Raw genomic sequence first — 23,421 nt, 5'->3', positions numbered from 1 at the left:
TGAGGGGAGTGAAAAAGTGCCCTTGACTGAGGGCCAGGTGGGACCTGACCAATGTGTGATGGTTGGAGCTCCTGGGAAAGAATCCATGGTGGGATGGGAGAGCAGGAGGAGCTGAGAGCAGCCACCTCCTGGTCCTGTGAGGGGTGTGAACTCCATGGCAAGTCATTGACTCTTTGCTGTCCATCTTTGGTGGCAGTTCCTGAGGAGAAGTATCTGACCCTGGATGGCTTTCACCGGTTTGTGGTGGATCGCTCCAAGCAGGACATCCGGAGCGTGTGGAGAGCAATCCTCTCCTGTGGCTATGACCTGCACTTTGAAAGGTACAGCCTGCAAATCTCTTGGAGGAGGTGATACTGATTCCCTGTGCTCACTTTAAAAAACTTGATCCCAAGTGTTCCTAATCCAAGAAGCTTTAACACTCAAACTTCCATCCGTGGCTGCAAACCTGTGGAGAGAATTGGTTGTTTTCTCAAAATACATTTTAAAAGTCACGTGCTGTCCAAGTGCAGGTTCCTGACTTTCTGTGCTCAGCATGGCCAACAAAATGAGATGCTATGATGTCCTTTAGAACTTCCAAACTTCATAATAAGTTGTCCTGAAGAGAACTGTAGCTTCATCTCTGTCTCTGGTTTTCTTCCCCAAGCAGCATGCTGGGTCATTGTTTAATTACAGCGTTGTTACTGGGTCAGAAATGCTGTAGAAGAGGAAACTGTTCATTTCTTCTTAACATTGTAGAGCAAGAAAGTCCCTTAAATGAATTTTCCTTATCTGCCTGTGTCAAACCACAGGCTAATTGCCCCTTATCCTCTTGTGATGAGATAGGGCACTGAGCGAGCTTAATAGGCAGTGCCTTTATGCCTGATTATTAAATAACAGTGAGAAGAACTGGGTGGTAAATCAGCTCTTGTCATCACACTGGAATTCCTGCCATGAAACAGCTCTGCTTAAGGAAAGGGCAGAGAAGAGCAGGGCACCAGCTTGTCCTCCCGGTGGAGGCGTGGTCCTCCCGGTGGAGGCGTGGTCCTCCCGGTGGAGGCGTGGTCCTCCCGGTGGAGGCGTGGTCCTCCCGGTGGAGGCGTGGTCCTCCCGGTGGAGGCGTCGTCGTCCCGGTGGAGGCGTCGTCGTCCCGGTGGAGGCGTCGTCGTCCCGGTGGAGTTGTCCAGCTCTGCCCTGTCCCCTGCCAGGTGTGCCTGCATTGACGCCAGACACGCGCAGAAGGCGTCGCGCAAGTGGAGCCTGGAGATGGACGTGGCCCTGGTGCAATACATCAACCGCCTGTGCCGCCACCTGGCCATCACCCCTGCACGCCTGCACCCCCACGAGGTGTACCTGGATCCAGCTGATGCGGCAGATCCCAGGATTTCCTGTCTCTTGAGTATGTATGGATGGTTTGTGTTGAGGCTTTTCTCAGTGGAACAGCTGGGGAGGGTTTCTGGATGCCCCCGGGTGGTTGGGATGTTCCTTTGGAGGTTGGAGCCTCAGTGGGATGAGGGGAATGCTGAGTCTGGTTCTTAGGGATGCACTGCAGGTGCTCCTTGCTCTCCAAGCAGAATTCCTAGCTCAGGCTAGGAAATAGCTGGTGAGTTCAGCTTGCAGGAAAAGCTTGCATTTCCATTCTGGACTTAGGCAGATTTTAGTCACTTAAATCCTGTTCTAAGCACTTCAAGAGGAAAACTCAGTGATAGTGGAAGATGCTGGACTCGAGATCCAGGAGGCAACATCAGGGATCAGAGGGACTGCTTTGGAAGGAGCTCGTGTGGCTCCTGGACCAAACCTGCTGGGATTAGCAGGAGGTAGGGAATCTCCCCATGTCTCTGAGTGGGACTTTCCCCCCACAGATGTCCCCGTGGAGAGCCTGCGGCTGCGCTTTGCCCTGCTGCAGTCCCTGAACACCACGCTGGAGACTTTCTTCCTGCCGCTGGTGGAGCTGCGGCAGACCGAGATGTACGGGAACAGCATCGCTGCCTTACTGCAGGAGGCCAAAGGTCAGCTGGGCACTGACCCCAGCCATTGCTGGGGGTCACTGCTCTCTTGGTTTGCCTTTAAAGGAGAGGGGGATTGTCCTTGTGGGTGCTGCATGGACACCTCAACCACAGAGGTTCCATCTTCTCTGTGTGTGGGACTTCATCATCTTGGGAGAATCCATAAATTAAAACTGTTAGTCAGCAAGCAAAAGATCAGGTGCAAGTCCCAGCATTAGCAGGATCAAGAAAATACGTGAAGTGCATCAGACTATTTTTACAGCCTTCATTAGACACCAGGCAAACCCAATATTTAGGTCATTACATTTCCCAGATTTGTTTTCTGAAGAAGATACAGAATTCACCAGGACTGTCAGTGTGTGAAAGGAGGTTTTTGTATTGGCCTAGCTGTAAAAAACACTCCTAAACCAGTACGGGGGAGTGAGGAATGTTCAGAGATTTCTCTTCATAGAGATATGAGGTATTAAATATATTTTTGGGGCAGTGTCACAGCCCTATTTTTTATCATCTTTTCTTGCCTCTACTGTCAAAACATCTCAGATTGCTGCAAACTATTTGGCAAACTGTTTCTATTTACAGAGATTGTGGTGGAGTTGCTGGGATCTATTTATAGAGCATTGGAATTGTGTTCACCAGTGTTGTATCCCAGTGCACTTATTCCAGAAAGCATGAGGAACAAACAGATGGGACTTGGAGAAACCTGGACTATGGAAGGTGTCCCTGTCCATGGCAGGGGGTGGAACTGGATGAGTGGAAATTCTATTAAATACTCTGAAAAAAATAATTTGGATTAGCAGTGTTTCACCTACCTAATGAAGGGGAAATTTTATTCTGCCATTGCCCACTGGACAGAAAATAAAATTGTGGGTCGATTAACTCTGCTGAAATGTGGTTTTTTCTTCAGGTTTAATCTTCTATGACACAAAAGTCACTGTCATGAACAGAGTGCTCAATGCCACCGTCCAAAGAACTGCTGACCACGCAGCCCCAGAAATCACCCTGGATCCCTTGGAAATCGTTGGAGGTACGGCAATCCTTTCCACACCCCATTTGCACCAAGTCAGAGCCGCATTTCCCCCAGGCTGGAGGTTCATTTTCCCCTCTGTGTTGAACAGGGGAGATCCGTTCCTCCGAGAATTCCTACTTCTGCCAGGCGGCTCGGCAGCTGGGCTGTGTCCCCTCGTCCCAGCTCTGCGTCAAACTGGCCAGCGGGGGTGACCCCACCTATGCCTTCAACATCCGCTTCACCGGCGAGGAGGTGCACGGCACCAGTGAGTGGGGACAGGGGGGACAGGGCCCTGGTGACAGCCAGAGAAATCCCCCAGGGACAGCCCAGCTTTTCACAAGGATGTTCCTCATGTTAGCTCTAAGGAGCAGCATTCCCTTGTGCATGGAAAGGAAAGGAATCCCACTGGATGTGGGAGCTTTTGGGATGGAAAAGAATGGGATCCCACTGGGTGGTGGATCTTTTGGGGTGGTGGCTCCTCAGTGTTTGCACCAGGAGGAGACTGGGTGTAGCCACGGGCTGAGGGGATTCAGCTTTGCAATGCGATATTGAGGCAGATCCCAAAGAGCAAAGGCATCTCTGCTCTCCAAATCCATGTGGGCTGTCCCTGTTGTCCCTGTCAGCTGAGCCAAGGGCTCCATGGGACCTTTTCCCGAGGGTAATTCCTGGCTTTGGAAGGGCTGTGGTGGCACTGACAGTGTCTGTGAGGAGATGAGTGTTGTGGCTTTGGCTCAGCATCTGCTGATCCCTGGAGCATCCCCTCTGTTGCTGTAGGGCAGCCTCATCCATCTCCTAATCCAGCACCAACTGGCAGAACAAATATTCCTGCTGTTCTCAGAGTGCTGGAGAGCAAAGCAGCAGTTAGGAATTCAGCAGGGAACAAAAGGATATTTTCACTGTTTTCCCTCTCTCTCTTCCAGGTGGATCTTTCCGTCACTTCCTGTGGCAAGTGTGTAAAGAGCTCCAGAGCTCCTCCCTCTCCCTGCTCCTGCTGTGCCCCAGCTCTGCTGTCAATAAGAACAAGGTGTGAGATCCCAATGCCAAAAATGAGGAGGTTCTCTCTTTTTGAATGCTGGGTTTGAACAGGAATGAGATACATTTGGTCAGAGGGGCAGAGACCCATGAAACCAAGCAGGTCCCACATCCTGAGAGAGCTGGTGAATCCCATGTTGCACCTCATGAGTGCAACAGGTACTTGGAGAAGGAATCAAGGCAGCAAAATGAAGCAGAATGAAACTCCTGGGCAGAGTTCAGAGGGAGGATCATCACCAGGATGGTGTCACATTGCCACGAGAATAAGATGCTCCATCCCTGCTATTTAGTGTCTTATTTTGTGCAGTAGATGTGCCCTGGAAATGAGATAAAGCTGATGGTCCAAAGAATTCTCAGTACTGAGGTATCATTCCTTCCTGGGAATATTCTCTGGGTGGGAAACAGCTCATTTCCCTCAGCTTAAGTAGCAAACCTGGCTCAGAAACATCCCACAGCTGAAAGACTTGGATATCAAACTGATGTAACAACTCCAGAAAACCCTGTGAGTGCTGATCAACAGCAAAAGCTCTCAAGGGAACCAACTTTATGGGGTTGATTTGATCAAGAAGTGACAAAGTGATATCGGTGTGCAAAATACAGGAACTCCCTGCTGTGCTGGAGCAGAGCCTTTGGTATCCAATTAAACATGATTCTTCCTGTTTGAGTCAGGGACATTTCCATGGGCCTGTTATCACAGGGCCCCTCAGGCTGGGGGCAGCTGCTGAATCCTGCTCTGTGTGCTGTTTTTCCCCAGGGGAAGTACATCCTGACTCCCAGCCCCATCACCTACGCTGAGGAGCAGCTGTTCCACTTCTTCGGGCAGCTCCTGGGCATTGCCATCCGAGCTGATGTTCCTCTGCCCTTGGACCTCCTGCCCTCCTTCTGGAAGACCCTGGTGGGAGAGCCTCTGGATCCCGATGTGGATCTGCAGGAAGCTGACATCCTCACCTACAACTACGTCAAAAAATTTGAAAATGTAGGTCCCTTTTCCCTCTTCCCTCCTTTTTCTCAGGATTCCCCCACAGCACATCGCTGCCTGCCCTCAGTGGTGGCTGCCAGGAGCTTTTCATGGCAGGATTGGGAGGTGTTTTGACTCCTCTTGGATGCAGTATTTTCCATCTACAAACTTGGAGAAGTTTCCCATTCTCCCCTGCTGCCGGGCAGGGTGGAATTAAGGCTTCTGAAATATTTACTGGGATGTGGGATTGCTAAACCAGAGCAGAACCCCCAGTGCAGGATTTTGCTGTTGGAGTGAGTTCCCATTGTGGGAACACCTGGGATAGGCACTGCCATGGAGGTCACCAGGTCCCTGTCCTTGTTCTGTGACAGATCAACGACGAGACAGAGCTGGAAGCTTTGTGTGCCGAAATTGCTTCCCAGCACCTGGCAACGGAGAGCCCCGACTGCCCCAACAAACCCTGCTGCAAATTCACCTACCTGAGCCTCACTGGGGAGGAGGTGGAGCTGTGTCCCAGGGGCAGGCACATCCCTGTGGGGTAAGGAGCAGCCTTTCTGGGCAGGACATGGCATGGAATCACCTCTGGAATCCTCCAAGCACAGCCTCTCCAGAGGTGCTTTTGTAGCAAGTTGGAATGGTCTGGGAAGGCTTTGCTGTGTGAGAAGTTGGCAGAATTTGGGATCGCTGGCTCTGTAAGAGACAGAGCTGAGGAGCAGGGCTGCTCCCAGCTGTGGGGAGATCCCAGCTGTGAGGGATGGGCAGGTGGGAGGAGAGGAGGCAGCAGAGGACAGCGGAATCACTTGGGAAGCATTGGAATGCAAAGTGTGTATTGTTCAGTTTGGATTGTTCCAAAGCAGGATCTCTCCATAACACCCTTCCCTGTGTAACATGGACATGAGTGCTCTCCCAGGTGTTCCTGCCTCATCCCAGCTCTGTCCCTGCAGGTGGGAGAACAAGGATGTGTATGCGGCTGCCATCCGGAGCCTGCGGATGCGGGAGCTGCAGACCCCGGAGTGCATGACAGCAGTGAGGGCAGGGCTGGGCTCCATCATCCCCCTGCAGCTCCTGACCACCCTCACCCCCCTGGAGATGGAGCTGAGGACCTGTGGCCTTCCCTACATCAACCTGGAATTCCTCAAGGTGCGAGGAATGGCTGCTTTGGCCAAACTCGTGTGGGGCACAGGGCGGAGGATCCTCCCATGGGAAGGTGGGAAGGGAGGATTTTATGCCTGTGGTGCAGCCAGGACATCCATAGGGAACTCTGGCCTGTGCTTGGACAGCCCTTTGCCCACAAGGAAGTTTATTAGGATTTCCCTGGATTCAGGAAATAAATACCGTGGGGCTTGTGCAGAGAGGAGTAAGAATTTGAACTTCATTTATTTAAAAGCGTAGTGGGGAAGATTCCTGAAGGGCCAGGGGAGAGCAGCAGTGGACACATGTTCTGTTCCCTCAGGCACACACCATGTACCAGGTGGGACTGATGGAGACAGACCAACACATCGAGTTCTTCTGGAGTGCCCTGGAGATGTTCACGCAGGAGGAGCTCTGCAAGTTCATCAAGTTTGCCTGCAACCAGGAGAGGATTCCCTTCACCTGTCCCTGCAAGGATGGTGGCCCTGACACTGCCCATGTCCCCCCCTATCCCATGAAAATCGCCCCTCCTGACGGCGCTGCAGGTATGGAATGGCTGCTTCCCCAGGGAAAGGGAGCTGCTGCTGCTCCTGGCATCATCCCAGCCTTCAGCCCCCCTTTATTTGTATTTAATGAGCAATGACAAAGAGGGCAGGTAGTTTTGGGTGTAAATAAGAAGAGGATTGGGTTTTAAACAATGTAAAAATAAAATTTCACGTAAACTTGAACAGCATCCAGCAGAAGGTTCCATGCCCACGACAGGAGGGTGGAACTGGATGAGCTTTAAGTTTCCTTCCAACCCAAACTGGTTTGGGGTTCCAGGATACTTAAAACTTTGCCCTGTAGAGATGCAGAGAGACTTTGATATTTATCTGAAATACTTTTAAAATTATTAAACTACTGGAAAAAATTTCGGCATGAGGCCTGATGAAGAAGCACAGGCATATTTAAGCTTCAAAAGACCCACAACAGGCAGGAAGTAGATTTTGATACCCTCAGGAAGGGGTGTGGGGCAGGAACAGCTTTGGGAGGGAATTGCTGGGTTGAAGCTTCACCCCCTTCCCGGTTCCTGTCCCGCAGGCTCCCCGGACTCGCGGTACATCCGAGTGGAGACGTGCATGTTCATGATCAAGCTCCCGCAGTATTCCTCGCTGGACATCATGCTGGAAAAGCTCCGCTACGCCATCCACTACCGGGAGGACCCTCTGAGCGGCTGAGCAGGAGCAGGGAATGCCTGGAGGTGACTCCGTGACTCTGCCGAGTGGAACCCCTTCAGTTCCCATCCAGCACCTCCCGTGGGACGAGCTGGGGGTTAATTTATTTCCTGACCCTTCGTTCCCGTGACAGTAATTCCCGGAAGACTTCCATTTTGTATTCGTAGACTTTGTGGTGGACTGGTTCTTTTGCTGCCTTGTTTGTGGAATCTTTGTAGGATAGTTTAGTAAAGACCGGTTTGTGTATAATTTAATTTGGGGGGAAAAAGCCTTTCCACCTGTACATTTCTAATTTTGTAATCCAGAGTGGTCTGCCCTGTGCAAAAACCACCGGCAGGGAGGGCATTCCGAGGCCGGGAGCCCTCGGAGGGGAAAGCTCATGGATCGCTCTCCCCTGAGAGGTTTTTGAGTACAAAAATGCTGAGTTTGGGTGTGGGGAGGGAATCAGAGCAGAGCACGGGCAGGATTTGTGGCACTTGCTTGAGGTTTGAAGCAGGAACTTTGCTGCCAAACTGCTTTTCCACCTTTCCACCACTTAACCTTGAAATTTTTTTAAACTCTGACCAAGCACACAGGGGCTGCCACAGGGAATTGGGGGGTTCAGCTCAAGACTTTTGGGAAGATTTACAATAGAACAGTGAAAGGGCCGTGATTCCATTGGGTTCCTGCCCTAGATGTTCTTGAATGTCTGCTTTGCGTAGCAACAAAATAATTTATTGTAATTAAAATATGAGCAGAACAAGACAGCTTCTCTCCAAAGGGTGTAAAATACCACAGTCCATCCCGAAAACCCGGGACTTTATCCCATTTCCCAACGAGCTCTCAGAACAACCAGGGGGTGCTCAAACACCCGGAACTCATTTTTGTACTCAAAAATCTTTGATCCAAGAGCAAATTATCCTAAAAACCGTGACACCTGGCAGGAGAACAAAGTCACCCGTTGGAAGATAAAGCTTCTGTTTTGTGTGGAAAGCCAGGAGCAACTGCAGAGCAGGAACAACGCCACGTTTCACTGGTGTTTGGAATGTTCTGGGTGGTTCAGAGCAGCCCCTCCATGGATTTCTGGGACACTCCAGCTCTGCTGATCCTTCAGATCCTGAATTCTGAGGAAGAGACCATCCCGGAATCCGTGTGTGCTCGGTGCTGCCCGTGAGCCAAGTGCTGGCATGGAGCCGCCCGGGAGGCTCCGGATGAGGTGACTGAACCTCCAGCTCGGTGTCCCGTGGCTCCTGAACAGCTCCCGGGAATCCCAAGTGTATTTATTGTACATTATTGTGAATAGTGGGTGAGCTGAGTGCGTGGGATGTGGGAGAGGCGGTGTGAGTTAGGGATGGATGTCCTTGTTCTTCCGTGAGCGAGTGGGAATGGGAATGTGTGTGCAGCAGTCGTAGGTAGTCGTCGGCAGATGGAGTCTCCCAACCCCGTGGTTAGGAAGCTGTTACCCTCCCAATGCATATTGCCCTTTCCAGGGAACAGATCCATGTAGGAAGAATATTTACTCTTGAATCTCGTCCATTTCCTGGCAGAAGCGTTTATGTAGCTCAGAAACCACTCGGAGCAAAGCGGGAACACCTGGAGCTGACAAAGACCAAGGGAAAGCGAAGCCGAAGGAGCAGCTCAGAGCCGGTTTGTTCCCATGGGATGTGCGTTCCCAAACAGGAAACGTGGGGAGCACCGGCTGAATTCCATGGCAGAGCTGTGGCCCTGGTTGGGCTCTCTCTGGGCTTGCCCTGGGTTCCAGTCCCAAAATGCCTGGGGCAGCTGAGGGTCATCCTGCAGGGCTCGGAGCTCCGCGTGCCAACGGTTCCCGAGGCTCCGGTTCCAGCTGTGAGTACGAAACTGCTGCTACTGTGTGTGTGCTCCTTGGGGAAGCACATCCGAGTGGAGCACACCTGCACCCGGCCCCAGGCGTGTGCTGGAACGTTACTTGATCCGTATTTATTACAGTTAATTATTTATGATTACAAATAACGAACTTCTCGGCGCTGCCGTTTGCACCCGGGGGTGTAAATGGAGCTTCTTCTACAGGACAAATGTCGCACCAATAACCAACTTCCATCAACTTTGGTTTGGTCTGGAGAACAGGATCAGCCCTACAAGAGGAATTGTGGGGATCTTTTGGGTTTTTTTTTTTTTTTAATTCCATGCTCCTGGGAAGGAAGTGCTGCAGCACCTCGGCTGCGGCTCAAATGGCCTTTTAATTAAAGCTTTTCTAATCATCCTTAATTCCTCGTGCTTTAAATGAACTTGACATTGTCTGTACTAGGCTTGTTTGTCGAAGCAAAGATTGGTTTGTGATGATGATTATTATTATTTTTTTTAATATATATTCATTCAGAATGTAAAATTATACTAAACAATGGAAAAACTCTGGAGCTGGGTATTAGTTCTAGCTTGGTGTGTGTCCATCTCGGTTCTGTACACGGCATTAACCTGTAAGTGCTCTTGGCCATCGAGTGTACACTGCATAAAGGAGATTCTTAACATCCCTGCAGGTGTTCCTGTCCTTCTTTGGGGCTGCAAGGAATGGGATCCACTGCTGGAGCTGCCCGAGGCAGAGGAGGAGAAGAGGGAGAAAGGGAGTTGCAGGTTCTCTGTTGAAACCCCACTTTTATGGGTTGTAGGTGGAGCAAAATGTAAGGATTTTGTACCAAAGGAAAGCACTGCTGAGGTTATTCCTCTGGGATGTTGCTTGTGCTTGAGGCACAGCACAGGCTCTGCCACCTCAGTCATTAGTTATTTGTCACACTAGTGATTCCTGACCCACAGCACCCCGTTATCCACCCCAAACATCAGGGAACAGCTCCTGTTCCCTGATCTTCCCACAGCCCTTCTCCCCAGGCATGGGAAGAACAGAGGTTTGGTGTCCCTATTTTTAAGTACCTTTATTCTTCTTGTCTAAATGAACACATTTGGTGGGAGGATCTGTAAAATGTCTTTATTTTAGGAGGAAGATCCCTGCAGCCATGGTTGGCTCCGGTGGGATGGAGCTGGCACCTGAGACAAGGCCTCGGTAACGACCCTGCCCCAGGGGTGGCTAATTAGCCCTGCCAGTGCCATCTGCTGCACCTCCTTAATTAGGCTGATGCCCATGGGTCTTTTCCAGGACCTGCTCCACCTCCCAAAGTCCCAGGGATTCCAGCAGTACCACAGACCCAGGGCAGGGAATGACGGCAGCAATGGACCTGCTGGCCCTCACAAGGTGGGTTGGGACAGACCAGGGGTTGTTGTCCCACATCACCTCATGGGACAGATGGCACTGCACAACAGTTTGGGACAGCATCAGATAAATTTTATTCCAAGGAACTTAGAAAGCTTTTAAATTGAAAATGCAGCACTGAGAAGCCTCAGAGCCCCGAGCCTTGGTCCTGCTCCCTGTTGGAGTCACCTGCTGTGCCTGAGCATTCCAGGGCAGGACACACCAGAGCTGTGGGTGGCACAGATCCCATCCTGGCAGCACAAGGAGCCCACAAGGACACAGAACTCAGGTGGAGCCCAAGGTGAGACTCATTTGGTGCCTTGGGGTGATGCTCGAGGAAACCAGAGACATAAAAACCTGAAACTTGCTCTCAGAGATTAAAAATAGAGATTTAGAAAATGGTCACTGCCTAACAATTGAAACTCAAGGTTGGAATTTACTTGCACTTGGACTAACAAGTCCAGCAGAGCCTGGGAACAGCACCAGGAGCTCCGTGTTTTCCACAGGCACTGGCTCACTCCTCCGGGTGTCCAGCTGCTGGGCTCTGGGCTTTTGCCTTAAGGGAGGAGGAAAAGAAATTAAAAATATTTCAAGTATTACTTGATAAGAGAGGATTGTATACAGAAGCTCCTTGTCCTGGTAAAACCCAGGAGCTGCCCCTGCAGCCTCACCTTGGAGCTCCGGCGCCGGAGGCCTCCGTGCCCGTCTGACAGCCCCAGGGTCCTTCCTCCCATGACACCAGAGCTGTGGGACAGGGACAGGGACACCTTCAGAGGAGGCAAAGCCACCCCTGCTGGATGAACACAGGACAACACAGCAGGGAGAGAGGGAAGGTCGAGGGGAAGAGCCTTGTGCCTCCTCTGACCCTGCCCCAGATGTTTCAGCTCCTGTTTAGAGCCCAGGTGAGAGCAGAACACTTCCATGGACAGGTAATGAGGCCTTATCCTACATTTTATCCCACTGACCAATTTGTCCATGCTATTTTGAGGTAAAAACCTAAATTTGTTGTTTGAAACTCAGATAAGCACCAGCCAAATTCAACTGGGTGAATCTGAAAGCCTTTGGAAACCCTTTCAGCCACAGGCAAAGCCAAGAGAATCCAGATCTGCACCGTAAGAAGTGGAATGGAGCAGAAGGCAAAGGCGTTACCTTGGCTGGGCTGGAGAAGTTCTGGAGGAGCTGGAAGTGAAGGTTTCTGCCTGGAAGTGCTGAGCAGGTCTCACTCGTGGCATTGTCCCAGCTGCAGGGTCACTTCTGTCCCTCGGTGTCCCCTCACCACCATTCCCCTTCCCAGGCTTCCCCCGTGTGGCAGAAGTGTCACCAGCTCTCCCTGGAGGGGACAACGCTGCATTCCCAGCCTTGGGCTCCTCCATCCTCAGCCTGGTGCCTGGAGCAGAGCACAGCCCCAGCTTCCCAAAGCCTTCTGTGTACCAAGGAGAAACATCTCCTGCAGGGACAGGACATGGAGTTAATGGGAACAGCAGCTGCAGCACCAGCAACAGCCCCAGTGTCCAGCCCAGCTCCACAGCCAGGACCTCAGAGGACACAGTTGCAGTGATTTAATCCTGCCCCCCCAAAATCCAGACCAAGGGGACAGGATGGAAGGTTTTTAGAACAGGGAACAGCATTTCCTCAGTGGAAGCACTGAGGAGCTCAGGCTGTGCTCTGCCCACACCTTGGTGTCGGATCCGTCGCCGCGCCGGCTCTGGCGATTCCCGTCTCTCCCTGTGAGGAGCTGGCAGCTCCCGAGCTGGAATGTCACCTGTGGGGCTGGCAGGGCGCAGGTCACAGTGGTGCTGCAGCAGAACACACAGTGCTGGTCAAGTGAAGCTCACTCTGGTGAAGATTCCTGGGAAAACACTGTGGAACAGCAGCACTTGGGGGCATTAAGGGCAGGAGGGAATTGGTGCCGTGGAATCCCAGAATGGTTTGGGTGGAAAGAGACCCTGAAGCTCATCCAGTTCCACTGCCCTGCCAGGCTGGACAGGGCTTGGGGCAACCTGGGCTAGTGGAAGGTGTTCCTTCAACATCCCTTCCAACCCAAACTGTTCTGAGATTCCATGATAAGCTCTGAAGTTTTATCTCATTCCCAGGAACACTGATTATGCTGCCCCCAAAAGACGAGAAGCCCAGAAGAACCAACCCAACTCCAGCCTCACCACTTTGTTGGGATTAAGGATGTGAAAGAGCCATGATACAGAAAATTAACAAGCTCAGCATTCTCCCATCGTGTCTGTAAGAGCAAATCACAGAGGACTCTTCCCTGGGCACAGCACTCCCAGGGAAGTCTACAGTTTGTTCTCTCCTTCCCCTCCTTTGTGTTTTAGCCTTTGCTCCTCTCCCCCTGAGCTGACTCATCCAGGGTTCAACTTCATCTTCTGTGTGACTCAAACACTCTGATTGAGCAACTTCAGGCCCTTCAGTTTCGTTTCCTTACAAGAGCATTTAAAATAATCCAGCACTTCTCAGGAGGAGCCTCAGTGTGGCACAACCCTTCACAATGGATTCCAGAGCTTTGTGTGGGAAGATCTGACCCAGGGACAGCTCCCTGAATTCCTAAAATGTGCCCTAAGAGCCCCTGGGGCTCAACCCATCCTCAAACAATGGGATGTGACCCAACAGATCCTGTCCTGCTCAGTACCTGGTGATGAAAGAGAATCTCCTCCTCCAGTTGGATGCCACAGAATTCACATGGAATCATGATGTTTGCTTCTGCCTGGACAGCTTGGGGCTGGGATGAAGGGACAGTCCTGTTGGACCCCCGACTCTGCAGACCACCATATTCCCACAGGTTTGGAGAAGAACTTCTCTTACTGAACGAGGCAAAGGCACTTGCTGGGTTACACCCTGTCTGTTACACAAACAACACGGAAAAATCACCTTTCCTGATGAACCAGGTGAGCATTAAAATCACTTTTCTTGGCAAAGACCCAAATGTCAGAGTTCTCACAATGCCACCCCACACCCTTTTCAGTGACAACCACAGGAAAGTCTTCACCGTAAACCCCAAAACACAGGGAAGTCCCAAACCTGGTGAAGGATCAGATCTTCAGCAGGGCACAGCTCCTCACAGAACTCACAGGGCAACATGATCATCTCCTTGTCTGCAAGGGAAGGAAGGAAGGGTTATGTTCTCTACAGAGTCTGGAGCACTTGGATCCATGTGCCTTCAACAGTCCACCACACACCAACATCAGAGCCCCACTAGAGTTTTTATTTCTTCACTTGCTGCTTTGCTTTAGGAGTCTCAAAAAGACTAGTTTTGACCTTTTGAAATACCTAGATCATCTTTAATATTCCCAATCCACATTTTCCTTTTCCCTTCCCTCAAATTTAAGGCTAAAGCCCACCACAACGGTGTTTATACCTGTTTTGCTGTGGTTTGATGTGCTGAAGGACCCTGCAGAGTCACAGAAGATGTTGGACAGGTCCATTCCACTAAGATGGGCAGATTGTCCAGACTCTTTGGTGTAGTCATATTCCCAGAAATCCCTGGGGATCTCAGCTGCAGTGTTATGGTGAGGATTATTCTCACTTTGCAGGCTCAGAGCCAACACATAGTCCAGGTCAGCATTCCAGTCTTCAGGAAATGAGGAATGAAGGATTTCAGGTGTCTCCAGTTCATCTCCTTCAAAAGATAAATACTATAAATTTGGGAGAATATCAAACCTGCCACCAGCAGCTCCCTCTGGACATCAGACTCAACTCCAGGGTTTCACATGTGGACTCTCCTGGAGTTCAGCATCCCAAAGCCAAGGGCACCTGCACCAAATCCAGGTGCATGAAGGAGAAAAACCATGGAACAAAATCCAGTGAGCAAACAACTCCAATTACATTTTTAAGGCAGGTACTTAGAGAAAAGAATCAGGCAGCGACTGAGCTTTCACCGCAGGCACCTCTGCACTCCTGGTTTACACCATATTTCATGGGTAAACATTCCCACTTGGGGCCTCTGGAGCATTCACTATTCTGTATTTTCACCCAAAGGAATCACAAAACCTTACACAGGGACCAGCAACCAAATGAGCAGCCAGTTCTCCCTCCTTTCTCCACTTTATCTTTGATTCCTTTGTACTGTTCCTGCAAATGTTCTTAAGGTTCCATCCTTAAGGGTTGCATCCCTGGAGTTCTGTCCTTAAGAGTTTGTCCTTTAAGATCTGTCCATGGAGTTCTCTCTTTAAGGGTTGTGTCCCTAAGGTTGTGTCCCTGCAATTGTGTCCCCCAGCTGCTCTAAACCTCCTTTCCCACCCCTCTGGCTCCTCCCCAGCCCAGCCCAGTACCTGCTCCCGCTCGGCTCCTCACGCCTCCATCCCCATTCCCGAATCCCGGCGCTCTCCTGCTCCCCCTGGCTGCTTTCTCCTCTCTCCCGCAGACCCGGGGATGCTCCTTGAGCTCCTTGAGCAGGACGTTGCGGCCGCAGTGCCCGCAGGGCTCGGTCCTGGCCCCGCAGTAGAGCTCGTGCTCCTGCAGCTTGTTGAAGGCCAGCTGGATGTCGCAGAACTGGCACAGCACGGGGCGCAGGGGGCACGAGGACGCCTGGGAAAACACAGGGATTTACTCTTCCCACGTGGAACTCTGAGGGTCTCGGCTTGCTCAGTCTGTTGTCTCCTCAGCCACATCCAAAGCCTGGCTAGAAACAGCCTGGAATGAGCTTTGATGTGGGGAATGTGACAACAAGGTGTTGGAGGCACAAACTCAGCAGCTGAAGCTCTTCAGACACTCAGGATATGATTTGAAATCTGCACAGTGGGGTCACATGGAGCTTTCTGGAGTTGGGTTTTAGATACAGACCCAAAATCCAGTGGCATTCCAAAGTGCAGCTAAAACCAACCTTGGTGTTCAGGGAACAGACACCTCATTTACTGCTCAACAAGAACTGCTTGGACATGTTCTTTACCCCACAGGCAACTTCAGAGGGATGAAAAATAGATAAAATACACGGTATTTGCAGATGGTGCACTAATAAATAACCTGCACTAATAAAACATCACCATTTGCTTTACAAAGCCAAAAGCACCATGCACAGAGAGGCAGGATTAGCTACTCCCAGGGTTTAGAACTGGACAGATTTCCAAAGAAAATCCTTTTTCCCTCAGCAATCAGCAGGCTGAGGTGGCAGCTCCAGAGCTGTCTCTAAAGGAGCCCACGGGAAGGGACTGACATTTATAACAAGATTGTCTGTGACAGCAGCCAACTGGATTCAGAACTCAGAAAATCCCACTCTGTCCTATTTTAGTTTATTTTACAGGCTATTTTTAAAGTCTGTTTGGACAGATTGAGTTATTAAAAGTCACATAATGGCTCCAGCAGAAACATGGAACAGTAAAGGAATGAAAATAAGTCAAGTCAATCATATTTTAAATAGCTATTTTTCAACTACCAAGGACAAAAAAAATCACCAATTGTCACAGATACTCCTTTGAGATGAAGCCCTGAGTGGCTCCAGGACTTCAAGGCAGTTTCCAATCCCTTCTCCCAGAGGATGTGAATTTAGGAAGCACCACTCAACAAAGGGATGCACAAACCCCAGGCTGGAATCCAGGTGTTGGCTGACAGAAAGGCTCTGGGATCAGTGCTTGGAAACACCACAGCATTCCCTAAGGGTTAATAACATAAAATCCACCAACCTCATGATCCTTCAGGAGGCTGTTCTCCATCTTCATCCTACACTTGCAGGTGACCTACAGCAAACAGACCTCATTAGATTAATCACCCCAGAAAGGAGCAGTTTCAGAGCAGAAATGTGTTTCTCACCTGCACGTGTTCAGACTCAATGTGGTTCTTCATCTCAGACTTTGGGACGGAGTCGCTGCAGTAGGGGCAGATTTCAATATTTCTTCTGCAGTGGATTTCATGGATGATGAAATTAACTGCAGGAATATCCTTTTTGCTGGGAGAAAGTCAGTGAGATTACTGAGCAGAAACACACTGACAACACATCCAAGCAGTCACTCACAACAAAAAAAAAATAATGTTAAGGAAGATTTCAGTGAATTTATTGTTTAAAGGGAGTAATTAAATAGGAAGGCCCAGCCAGGCCTCAAGGCTCCAGCACAGGGGGATATGAATGTATTTAACATGCAAAAGTCACATTGCATTAAGATAAAATCCAGGTGGATTTATTTCCTTACGTGAAAGACAAATCTTGCAGCACAAATGACTTATCGCCAAGGTTCAAGTTAATAAATTAGTCTGGGAAGATAAAAGTTTCTTCCTGAAAATAACTTGGCTCTGAGAGGTCAAACAGTGCTTTGGAAAGCAGTCAAATAGTGGGTTGGGGTTTTTTTTTAACAAAAACTGACAGATCCTGTTCCAGGAATGATGGAATCATGGAAAGGTTTGGGTTGAAAGGGACCTTAAAGCTCACAGGGACACCTTCCACTGACCAGGTTGCTCAGAGCCCAGCAGTAACACTACTCTGTACCCCAAAATTCCCCAACTCACCTCATTTTACCCCAAAACTCCCCAATTCACCTAATTTCGAAGATGTTATTTTTCTGTCTTGAAACCAAACACAGACTAACACAGAAGGACCAAAAGAAACTGAGGCAGCTGGAGCTCAGTCCTTACTGCTGCCTCAAGCAGAGAGCACCATTTCTATAGGGATCATCCCCTTTCCAAGAAATCCACCTTGAAAACACCTAAATTAATTTTATAATCTTTTGCTTGCTAAAGCCACAGCTGTTCAGCTTTCTCCCCTGCCAGATCCAGGGCAGCCAAAAGCCTGGCAAAGCAACAAAGTCCAACAGCAGCGACTGAACTGTCCAGACCAAACAAACCAGGCTGATGTTGCAAGAAACTGTCTCGATTCTGGCGTCTCTTGGGGAAAAACAACAACAGGAAAAGTTAATTTCTTCAGCTGCTCGTATTCTAGACATAATTTGTGATGTGACTCCTTACCAACCCCTGGGGCTCTCCAGAGAGGTGTTATAGAGACAAAAACTTCCACAAAACACCACAAAAACACCACTGCCTACTGATCCTATTTTTATATTTCAGCTCCTGAGCCACGGAGCTGCTGAAGACAAACTTGGCTTCGTGTACTTTGTGAGGATCTCGCTGCAAACCGAGCCTGCATTTCCATCCGCTTCGCTTTCTATCCAGTCCCCTACTAGGTCAGAAAGTAAATCCGACCCGCAAAGGTTAACAGAAAGGCCGTACGGTTGTTACCGCGCCGGATCTGCGGTGTTTCACCATTCTAAGGGGTTGTACCCCGGTGTAACGGCGGGGTTGGCTCGGCCCGGTGCACACCGAGCCTGGCCCTCACGGACCCCCGGCCCGGCCCAGCCCTCACCGCCCCCGGCCCTCACCGCCCCCGGCCCGGCCTTACCAGTTGCCGCAGAGCCGGGACTCGGCGGCGGGCACGGCCGCGATGGCCATGGCTCCGAGCGGGGCCGAGCCCGCTGCCCTCACAGCCCCGGGCACCGAGCCCGCCTGCTGCCGCCCCGGCCCGGCGGGGAGAGCGCCGGCAGGCAGCGGGGAAAGGGAAAGCGAAAGCGCGGCCCGGCGGGGCTCGGCCGGGAGTGCAGATCCCGGGAGTGCTGATCCCGGGTGTCCCGGCCTGCTGAGGGTCTGCTGCGGGCGCTGGGCTCGCTGCCCCCGGCCTGGCTCGGTGTCGGGTGCCGGGTGCCGATCTCCGGAGCCCCGGCCCGGCTCGGGTCGGCTCGGGTCAGCTCGGTGCCGCTCCCTGCCGCCCCGGCCCGCGCTGGTGTCGGGTATCGCTCCCCGGTGCCCAGGCCGGTGTGGCTGCCGGGTGCCGCTCTCCGCTCCCCGGAGATGGGTGGCAGTGCCCCCGTCGGGTCCCGGTGCCCGCAGCCGGCCCGCAGCCCCGCCCCGCCGGCCCGCTCCCGCTCCCGCCGCCGCTCCCGATCCCCGCCCCCGGCCGCGGCTGCGCGCTGCGTTCTGCGCTCTCATCATGGCGGCGCGGGGCCATGTGCAGGACCCCAACGACCGCCGCCTGCGGCCCATCTACGGTACGATCCCCCCGCCGCCCCGCCGCCCTCCCGCGCTACCCAACCTCCCGCCGCCGCGCCGCCCGCCCTGCCCGCCCGCGGCCCCGCGGCGCCCCGGGGTGTCCCTCGGCCTGGGGGGGATCGCAGCCAAGGTAACCCCGGCCGGTGCTTTCGGCGCTGCCGGGAATGGATTCGTCGCTGAAGGAGCGGCCGGAGTTGTGGTGGATGTGCGCGGAGCGGTGACGCTGGTGGGGGAGTTAATCGGGAGGCAGGAGAGAAGTGGGACTGGGAATTGTCCGGTGCTGTGGTGTCCCCGAGTATTTCCCAGGGGGTTCTGTGCAGTTGGGGTTGCTGCAGAGGTTGGAGGCAAAGCTTGGCTCTATGCAAATAGGGAGAAAGAAAAGGAAAACGCTTCCCCGGGCTACGGTAGCGTTTCGTCCCTAAAGCTCGAGATTCGGTGGAGATTGAGGAAAACGTTCTTAACTTTTTCAGCACGGGTAAAAAGCTCTCCCTGCAGACGCGGAGAGCTGCCCTGGTTTGGAGCTGGACGTGCCTTGGGATGTCCTTTGCTGGGGCAGAGGGATGGTGCAGCACAGGCTGAGTCTGTGATGGGTTCCAGGGAGAGGGAGGAAGATGGTTTTGTTCGGTTAAAAGTGTTCAAGTTGATTGCAGTTTGCCTTTATGTAACGATTTTAAGGTTTTTTCCTTAGTTTTCCATCCGTGCTGTGATTGGCAGTTTCATTGATGTGCAGTTATTTTTGTCATAACCTGTGTAAGAAATTGTATTAATAGAAAAATCTGGGTAAATTCAGCTGATATTGAAGGAGATGATGTTGAGGGTCTCGCCGTGTTCGTTCTGGAGAGAGCTTTAGAATTTATTTCTGCTCGTTCTGGAAAGGATCATCTGCAGTGCAAGGTTTGAATTCAGGCTGTGGTGCTGCAGAACCCAAAATAAAGTGTGTGATAAACACAGAATTTCCCCACATCGTCAGCTGGGGAAGTGCAGTGTGAGGTCCGAGGTCTGACTCTGGATTTCACAGTGTTGCTGGGTTTGTGCCGTGGTTCCCCAGGATTCCTCGACAGCTCTGGTTATCTTTGATCTTGACTTGTTCTCCCTTCACCTGAAGGTTCAGGTGTTGCATTTCCAGCCTTTGAACATCCCCACCTACGGACTAACATAGGCTGAAGTTTATTTTCCTTTAGCTTCATTCCCTTTGGAAGCTGCTTTGACTTCCAGCAACCTGACTCGTTAGGAAAATACAATCTCTTCGTTCTGCTGTGGTTTAGGAGGTTTGAGGGTTATTTGATTTACTTTAGGACACCCAAAGCTGAGATGTTCTTGGCACAGCTGTTAATCCCAGACAGGCAGCTCAGCGTGGGGGATGATTTGTGTCAGTAAACTGGGTGACAGAGCCTTAAATCTCTGTCTCTGATGTGCTCTTCGACACCTCTGAAACCTCTTCACTGAGAAATCCCCCAAAGTTTTAATGTTAACGGTGGCACAGAGCTTTTCCCAAGTTAAAATACCCAGTAAAGACAGTGTCTTGTGGCTTCAGACTGTATTTCATGCAGCAATGTTTGTTTTGGTGAGTGTGGAGAGGCTGCCTCCTGTGAGGTTTGCCCTGGATGGTCTCAAGAGCTCCCTTAGCTCTGCTTTAAATCTGCAAGGCCACAGAAGCAAATGTGGAAGGTGCTGAATATAAATCTGTAAATTAGAATAGATGCACAATTTGCTCTACCTGAGGTATGGATGGTGTGGACAAGTATTTCCCACTTTGCTGGAGTGTGTGTCTTTGGTTTCTAACCTCCTGCCTGTTAAAAGTCATTGAAAATCTCCCAAAGACACACCAAATTAATTTCTACTTTTCCTGCTAAAGCACTGGAGCTGCACTGCCAGCAAAGAGCTGTTGCTGCAGAATCCTCTCTATTATGTGTCTCTTTTGTTGCTGTAATGATCTGTGTGGAGTAATTACAAAAGCTTGTTTGTTTGAATGACTAAAACCAGTGCAACGAGATGAATCCTTCATCCCTGAAATGACATTTCCTGAATGTTTGGCTCAGGAGGAACTGCACAGGGAAAACGTGGTTTGTGCTGCTGGTGTGACAGCAGACAGTCCATGGTGAAATTGGAGGTGGCTTTCCAGAATGGCCTTGTGTTCTGGTGTAATGCTGTGTGTGCTCTCCCTCTGCAGATTATCTCGATAATGGCAATAATAAAATGGCAATCCAGCAAGCAGATAAACTGCTCAAAAAGCACAAGGACCTTCACTGTGCCAAGGTGAGTGGGGCTGGGGGCACTGAGCTTGTTCTGCCTGACACTCAGTGTGTTCCACTATCTCTTTCTCTGGGAGCTTCTGCAGACCACAGTGATTTCTCTGGAATATCTCACCACGCTCCTTGCTGTGCCCCTTTTGAGGAAGAGGGGTTCTGTTCCTCCCTTTCCTGAACCTGTGACTCTCTTTCTGCTTCTCTCATTTCCCTGGGGCTTTCCCTCTGCAGTTCCCACCACTTCTACATTTTGAAAGCTTCCCAAGCTGCAGCAAGTGTCACTGACCTGAATCTCATTTCTGTCACTTCTCTCTGGCCAGTTAGTGAAAGAAAATTAAGGAAAATTGGCAGGACAGGTCAGTTTGCAACCTCCAGGTAGAGAAAACCCTGTGGTCATGCATTGGGGCAACCTCAACATTTATTAAGAAGTCAAAGCCCCTCTTTGATGCTGTTGCATTTGGGAGTTTTCCTTTCCAGCTGCGTGGAATAAAACTAAATAAAACCTGGAGTTGTGTAGAGGGAATGAGGTGGTTGGGCTGTTCCCAGCAGGACTGAGAGGGTTTCCAGTTGCAAGCTGTGTCTCTGAGAGCTGCCTGGGTTGTGTCCACAGGTGCTGAAGGCCATTGGCCTGCAGAGGACTGGCAAGCAGGATGAAGCCTATGCCCTGGCACAAGAGGTAGCAGCACTTGAACCCACAGATGACAATTCCTTGCAAGCACTGACCATTCTCTACCGGGAAATGCACAGACGTGAGTTTGTTCCTCTCCCAAAAATCTCTGTGTTCATCCAGAAGGCTGTGTGACCCGCAGTTTGGTGGGAAATGTGCAAAATCCGGGATTTGTGTATGTGAGAGACTGTTAAGAGATTCAGAATTTAAGTGATGCCTGTTGTAATGCCTGTAAGGCTCTAGTGATCTTCATAAAGCAAAAAAATCCTCATTCAGGTTTCTCATGAGCACAACTGTGTAGCAGTTCCTAAATGAAGCATGTTGATAATGATCCAGCAGCTTGGGAGTTCACTTCTGGTAATGAAACTACTCAGATTTGTTGTCAGAGGAGTGACAGAGATGACAAATCACACAGGGTGTGATGTAGTCAAGGGGTTCAGGCCTCAGGAAGCTGGTGAAAAACCAGGAGGGAAATCCTGACCTCCCAGTTTGGCCACATCAGCTTTGTCAGCTTCCTCACAGTGATTTGTATTTTTAAAATACTACTTGAATAGTTGGTTTTGGCAACTTCTTGAGGAGTGTGGTGTGGTGGTACCAGTGTTTATTGTGGAGTTTGGTGGGTGGTGCCACCAAAATTTGTTGTTGAATTGCTGGAGAAGTGATCAAGGGTGAAACAGCTTCAGAAAAAAGTGTTTGCATCAGTCTGCAGAAGAGCAATTGCTTATGTTCTTCCATTTATTTCTTTGTGTATGTGTTTGTGGAGTTGAAGCATCATTTGTTGAGTAATACCAAATTTTTTGGTGTATTTTTGACTTCAGCATAAACCCCTGTGAATGACAGGAGTCTCTCTGTGATTGTTATCAACTTCCATTAAGCTGAGCTTTGTAACTTTTAGGTTTGTAACTCAGGAACTGGTGGGTGTGAGGCACTTCCACTTCTGGTCCTGCAAGAAAATCATAATTAGATGTTTTATATATTTGTGTCAAGGATGTATAAACTTTGTGAAAGACAAATTACGTTTGGTTTTCTGTTCCTATTCTGAGCTACAGTTGTTTGTGTAAAAAATAATATGGCAGGATGAAAATGTAAGAAAGTTTTGCATATTATACTATCAGAAATATTTTGTCATGATAGATCTGTTTTTAAAAAATATAGTGTGAAACAATTGTTTAGAGTACTGATATAGGCAGCTGGGAAATAGCAGGATATGATTAATATGAGTAAACCTGTGATAAGAATAATTAATTTGCTATTAGGCTCTGAAAATGTTTGTTTTGATACATAATTCACGTGGAGCAGTCATTCTGCCAGCAGGAGAAATCTTCATTCAGTTTAATGCTCAAAAATAGACAAACTCACTTTAAAAATAGACCTAAAATTCTTCTGAACAGTTCAGAACTCTATTTTGATTTAAGTCTATTTTGAGGTTTGTTTGGAGTTTTTTAAGCACTTTTCTCCTTTGCCTGATGTCTGTAGTGCCTGGGGACCAGAGCAGCATTTCTGGGGCTGATGAGTGTAATTAGTTGCTGCTCAGAGCATCCCTGGTGCTCTTTAGGCAGCTGTGCTGTAAAATATTCCCAAACTGGTGTTAACTCCAGCATCTGGTTTTGGTTTAGCCGAGCTGGTGACTAAACTTTATGAGGCAGCTGTGAAGAAGGTCCCCAACAGTGAAGAGTATCACTCCCACCTCTTCATGGCCTATGCCAGGGTTGGAGAATACAAGAAGATGCAACAGGTAGGATCAGTAATTCATCTTCTGGTTGTTTCAAGTTCTATTTTTCCATATCTCTTACTCTTGTTTACTTGTTATGAGTAATCTTGCAAAGAGCCAAGCTGGGTTAATGGAGAAGTTAAACTCTTGGTTGGGTTTTACAGAGAGGCTCAAAGCTCATTTTTTCAAGATGGGTTGTCTGGAGACAAAAGTTTTTTTTGCTTAAAGCTGTGTCTTTTACTGGTCTGTGGTTTTGCACTGACAGTGTATTCTAAAGGAATTCTGGAATGGACACATCTAG

At 50.1% G+C, this 23,421-nt stretch overlaps 3 protein-coding genes across 7 annotated transcripts in view; 2 read left to right on the top strand and 1 right to left on the bottom strand.

Moving 5' to 3' along the window:
• The window catches only part of HECTD4 (HECT domain E3 ubiquitin protein ligase 4), a 64,956-nt gene extending 55,145 nt beyond the window's left edge, over positions 1 to 9,811 (top strand). For all 5 annotated transcript variants that reach the window (XM_085075593.1, XM_085075591.1, XM_085075592.1 and 2 more), the window contains 11 exons: positions 197 to 320; positions 1,185 to 1,375; positions 1,839 to 1,985; positions 2,887 to 3,006; positions 3,098 to 3,253; positions 3,909 to 4,012; positions 4,775 to 4,996; positions 5,350 to 5,516; positions 5,923 to 6,118; positions 6,432 to 6,654; positions 7,190 to 9,811. In XM_085075593.1, the coding sequence (XP_084931719.1) occupies positions 197 to 320; positions 1,185 to 1,375; positions 1,839 to 1,985; positions 2,887 to 3,006; positions 3,098 to 3,253; positions 3,909 to 4,012; positions 4,775 to 4,996; positions 5,350 to 5,516; positions 5,923 to 6,118; positions 6,432 to 6,654; positions 7,190 to 7,326 (1,787 nt within the window). In that variant the 3' untranslated portion in view covers positions 7,327 to 9,811. The remainder of the gene's footprint in view (positions 1 to 196; positions 321 to 1,184; positions 1,376 to 1,838; positions 1,986 to 2,886; positions 3,007 to 3,097; positions 3,254 to 3,908; positions 4,013 to 4,774; positions 4,997 to 5,349; positions 5,517 to 5,922; positions 6,119 to 6,431; positions 6,655 to 7,189) is intronic.
• Positions 9,812 to 10,593: 782 nt separating this feature from the next.
• TRAFD1 (TRAF-type zinc finger domain containing 1) lies at positions 10,594 to 17,987 on the bottom strand. Its single transcript, XM_085075597.1, has 11 exons — positions 17,853 to 17,987; positions 16,277 to 16,412; positions 16,150 to 16,203; positions 14,803 to 15,058; positions 13,890 to 14,150; positions 13,553 to 13,626; positions 13,164 to 13,373; positions 12,198 to 12,318; positions 11,672 to 11,969; positions 11,194 to 11,266; positions 10,594 to 11,078 (listed from the first exon to the last, which is right to left on the bottom strand). Exons 1-11 carry the CDS (start codon positions 17,900 to 17,902, stop codon positions 11,037 to 11,039), a joined length of 1,575 nt encoding a protein of 524 aa, XP_084931723.1. The 5' UTR covers positions 17,903 to 17,987; the 3' UTR covers positions 10,594 to 11,036.
• NAA25 (N-alpha-acetyltransferase 25, NatB auxiliary subunit) overlaps positions 17,895 to 23,421 on the top strand; it is a 26,109-nt gene continuing 20,582 nt past the window's right edge. The window contains exons 1-4 of the mRNA XM_085075596.1: positions 17,895 to 18,495; positions 20,667 to 20,752; positions 21,353 to 21,491; positions 23,026 to 23,144. Coding sequence (XP_084931722.1) covers positions 17,895 to 18,495; positions 20,667 to 20,752; positions 21,353 to 21,491; positions 23,026 to 23,144 — 945 coding nt within the window. The remainder of the gene's footprint in view (positions 18,496 to 20,666; positions 20,753 to 21,352; positions 21,492 to 23,025; positions 23,145 to 23,421) is intronic.

Source organism: Lichenostomus cassidix, chromosome 15 (genome assembly GCF_008360975.1).
Source record: "Lichenostomus cassidix isolate B80296 chromosome 15, HeHo_3.0, whole genome shotgun sequence".
NCBI lineage: Eukaryota > Metazoa > Chordata > Aves > Passeriformes > Meliphagidae > Lichenostomus > Lichenostomus cassidix.
This window is presented reverse-complemented; position numbering and strand designations above follow the sequence as displayed.

Bases quoted from the DNA above. Each gene is read 5' to 3' on its own strand.
- TRAFD1 (XM_085075597.1), bottom strand. From the start codon at position 17,902: ATGGCCATCGCGGCCGTGCCCGCCGCCGAGTCCCGGCTCTGCGGCAAC. The intron at 11,970-12,197 runs GTGTGGGCAGAG...CTGTCCCTGCAG, and splicing joins GCGACGGATCCGACACCAAG to GAGATGTTTCTCCTTGGTAC. The intron at 11,079-11,193 runs GTGAGGCTGCAG...TCCTCCCTTAAG, and splicing joins TCCGGCGCCGGAGCTCCAAG to GCAAAAGCCCAGAGCCCAGC.